Genomic DNA, 3,874 nt, shown 5'->3' on the forward strand with positions numbered 1-3,874 from the left:
ATCAAATTCTATTGATTATATTTTTTCTCTATTTTTTTTAAATCTCTTTTTAAAGTAACTTTTTAATTTTTAAACATCTTCTCTTAAATTGTTTAATTTTTACTTATTAATTATACATCAATTCATAACCCACTTAATATATATTAAAAAAAATCATCTAGATTATTTCCAATTTGTTATTTATATCCGTAGTTATTTTTTTCATTGATCAATAAGTAATAAAAAATTGTTACTTGAACAAAAAAAAATGATTTTTTAATTGTTTGTTGTGGCATTATTTGAATTTTCCAATTGCTTACAAATTGCACCATTTGAAATTTGAAAATAAATGAATACATGTAATAGAGCAAATAATAGTAGCTGATTAGCTAATTATGAGTATCTCACTAACAATTTTGTAGATTACTTGAATTTCTATACTAGTTTAATAGTATTGTTGGTTGTGTGGATTGATTACATTGTAAAATTCGCACAATAAAAGTTATGTATAATTAGGTACATAATGACATGATTCTATTACATTAAAAAACTTCACTCAAAAAAAATTATTATAAGAATCTCATAATTTTATTTATCTTAATGTCTATATTCTTATGGATTTGTAAGTTAATGTTTTCAATTAATAATTCCTTTAAAATAAAATCATAAAGGATGTAATTTTTTTTATAACATAATCTTAAAATTTGTACTCCATCCGTTTTCTACTTTAGGAAAGAGAAATTTAATTTTAATTTTTGAAACATATATTGAAGACAAAATATATTTATGTGCGATTTCGTTAAATTCGTCTTGATGCAAAGAATTTTAATATATAATTTTTATAATTTTTTACAATATGTATTAAGAGATATCGACGCTCAAAATTTATTTTGAATATGTGCAAAAGTAAAGCAGATAGACAAAAAGAAACAGATATAATATTATTTTAAATTCTTTCTGTACAAAATATACATTAAAATCATTAATTAAATAAACTAATATTTTTTATTGTTCCATGTTTTATCTCAAAAGTGTTTAAATATTAATGTGTGCATATTGAAATTTCCTTCCTTAACTACTTTCACGCAGTACCTTTTTAAAAAGTAAAAAAGATAGAAAAAAAATTACGATTAAAAAACAATAAAAGCCTAATACTTTCATATTTATTTATTTTTATCCAATCATGCAGGTATGATGTTGTTATAAACATGTCAACGTGAATGTTACATTTTATCAAAAATATTAGAAGATGATAACGATAATATATAATTCTATATTTTTTTTGAAATATATATTTATATGTAATTCAGTACTTAAAATATTCGGCATATTGCACCAGTTCTTATACCAGGTTAAATAGTTTTGACAATAGGATTAACCTACTTCCTTTAGTTTTTTATAGTTGCTACACTTTTATTTTGCCCGATATTTAGTACAAGATTTTAATCTTTAATATCTTTAATTTCATATGAACCAAAAGCGCTTGTGGCTCAATGGATAGAGTATCTGCATGTAGAGCAGATGGTTTAGGGTTCGACCCCTACCGGGCGAAGGTATCACTTGAGGGGTCTTTTGACTCCGCGCATCTCTCTTTACACCCTCCTTGATGGTCCTTTACCTCATATATTACCTGTAATTTCATATGATAATATTAAGAAAGTATACATTAAGAATAATTAAATAAAATCTCACTTAACTATATTTTACAATGTATATGGAAATCAGTCGATAAACAGTAGTTGCTATATAAACTATAGCAATTAATAAAATTCAGAGAAAGTAGATTATACTATAAAAATTTTAGCCTCATATATGACATGCCAAAATATGGGAGGAGGATATTAGCTTATTAAGCACCTCAGAAAATAATTAAACCACCATTAATTGCACCTCACAAATTAACTAAGAAACAACATTTACTTTTTATAGTCTCCTTTTTTTTTTATTGAAACAAAATTAAGTTGTATAGTTCATGGCAATGCCTCTTTTAAAAAACATATGCTACTATTTATGGCAATAATAACACATTATTTCAATGCATGTTCACAACAAATATACAAGTACAACCCAATAAACAATATTATGAAATAAAAAAAACTGAGAAATTTGATTGTTATAATTTATCCTCACAATGAAAAGATTTGTAGTTCTCCCTACACTTTTGGCGTTCATTGTTCTCGTCAATATTCGGGGTTATTTCTTATTTCCTAGTCTTCTTTTAACGAGATAATCTTGTACGATTTTACTTGGTAATTTAGGAAATTAAGCAAATTTTGCAAAAACTATCGAATTACAATATTAAAAAATAAAAATTAAAGAAATAAAAATTAAAGAAAATATAATTTAGGGAAATTTCATGTAGTGATCTTGAATTTTTACCTCTTTTACAAAATTTTTTTTAAATTCACAGGGTGAGCTTTCAGCTTTTTCATGCGGTAGAAAATTATTAAATTTTTTGTTAAATTAAATATTTATTTTGACCGGATTTAAAAATATGTCGTCAATTAGGGTGATCACAATGTTTATTTTTTTCAAAAAATTGTTTTTAAATTAGGTAAAAATAGCATAAAATTAACAAAATAACTTCCCTATTATCTACCATCTGGAAGAGTTGTAACGTCAAGGTCATCACGTGGATTAGTTTTTGTCAACCACGTGGAAAAATAAAAAATTTAGGGTTATATAATTTTAAAAAAATTATGCTTTGAACTTTTAAATTTATTAAAATATGTACTAGTTGTTGGGATGATTTGTTCAATATCGACGTATTAAAGATGATGTTCACACCCTATAAGTCATTGAAGTCTCTCCTCTAGTTATACAGTTTTGCAATGATATATCCTTGTCTTATTGAGTGTATGCATCTAGTATCTTTTTCCGATAATACGTTAGCATTCACAATAAGTCCAACCTAACTTAATATTGGGAGTATAAGATAAATAACCTTATGAATTAGTAAGTCTTAATTTATTTATATGAAATGTGCAGGTACATTTGGAGATGAGACCTATTCAGATTTTTTACCTATTTGGGATTCTATAGAAGTTGGAGGTGCACCAGTTGGATCACCTGATCCGGTAGCATCACCTGACGGTGGCGACGTGTATCAGGAGAGAGGGGAGGAACCACCATGTATGCAGACGGACACTGCATGTAATGACGAACAGTGCACTGTTAATTGCCAAAAGCTTTATGGTCAAGATGGAGGATGTATGGTGGTTCCTGATAATAACATATGTTGTTGTGGTATTTAATACCCCTACCTCATTAGAATGTGGCCTTTGGTAGGTAGGTAAAACATAATGTTATTTCCCTTATTTTCTTATTGGGGAGACATGCATTTTCATAGTTTTTCCTCTTTTTGAAATAGTGATTCATAATTTACTTTTAATTTTTTTTGATCCAATGTTTACAATGAAAAAGTTTTTATTTTCCTTTGGGAGTTTATTGTATTATCAGTGGAAATTATGATATTTTATCAACTTAAATATATAGTATATATGTACTTTAAAGGTAGGGTCGACTATGTAGCATGATCCACATAAACGACGGTTTTGGGCCCCATTACTTTTAGGGCCTAGAATTTTTTTAATGTATACACATTATTATTACATATTAAAAAATATGTTATTTTTATTTAAAAGTGCAACACGCGTAAGCAATTTTATAACTCATGTCAATAATTTTAAAAAATAGTTTTTCATTACCTTGTTGGCATTTTCTTTTTTAGTGAAAATTATTGAATTTAGGTAGCTAATTATATGTAGAAATATTATTAATTTCTTGTATGTTATTGGTTATAATTGGGTTAAATACGCAAATCACCGTGTTGTTTTATTGACAAAAGATAAAAAAAAGTCACAAAGACATTGAAAACGTTTGCCAAAACCGTTAT

General features: G+C 26.3%; 1 protein-coding gene across 1 annotated transcript; it reads left to right on the top strand.

Annotated features, from left to right (window-relative positions):
* Window positions 1-2,048: 2,048 nt before the first annotated feature.
* On the top strand, window positions 2,049-3,512 carry LOC130797093 (uncharacterized). The gene is made up of 2 exons (XM_057659584.1): window positions 2,049-2,171; window positions 2,968-3,512. The coding sequence occupies exons 1-2, from the start codon at window positions 2,111-2,113 to the stop codon at window positions 3,231-3,233; spliced, it is 327 nt and encodes a 108-aa protein (XP_057515567.1). The 5' UTR covers window positions 2,049-2,110; the 3' UTR covers window positions 3,234-3,512.
* Window positions 3,513-3,874: the final 362 nt, after the last annotated feature.

This window comes from Amaranthus tricolor, chromosome 12 (assembly GCF_026212465.1).
Source record: "Amaranthus tricolor cultivar Red isolate AtriRed21 chromosome 12, ASM2621246v1, whole genome shotgun sequence".
NCBI lineage: Eukaryota > Viridiplantae > Streptophyta > Magnoliopsida > Caryophyllales > Amaranthaceae > Amaranthus > Amaranthus tricolor.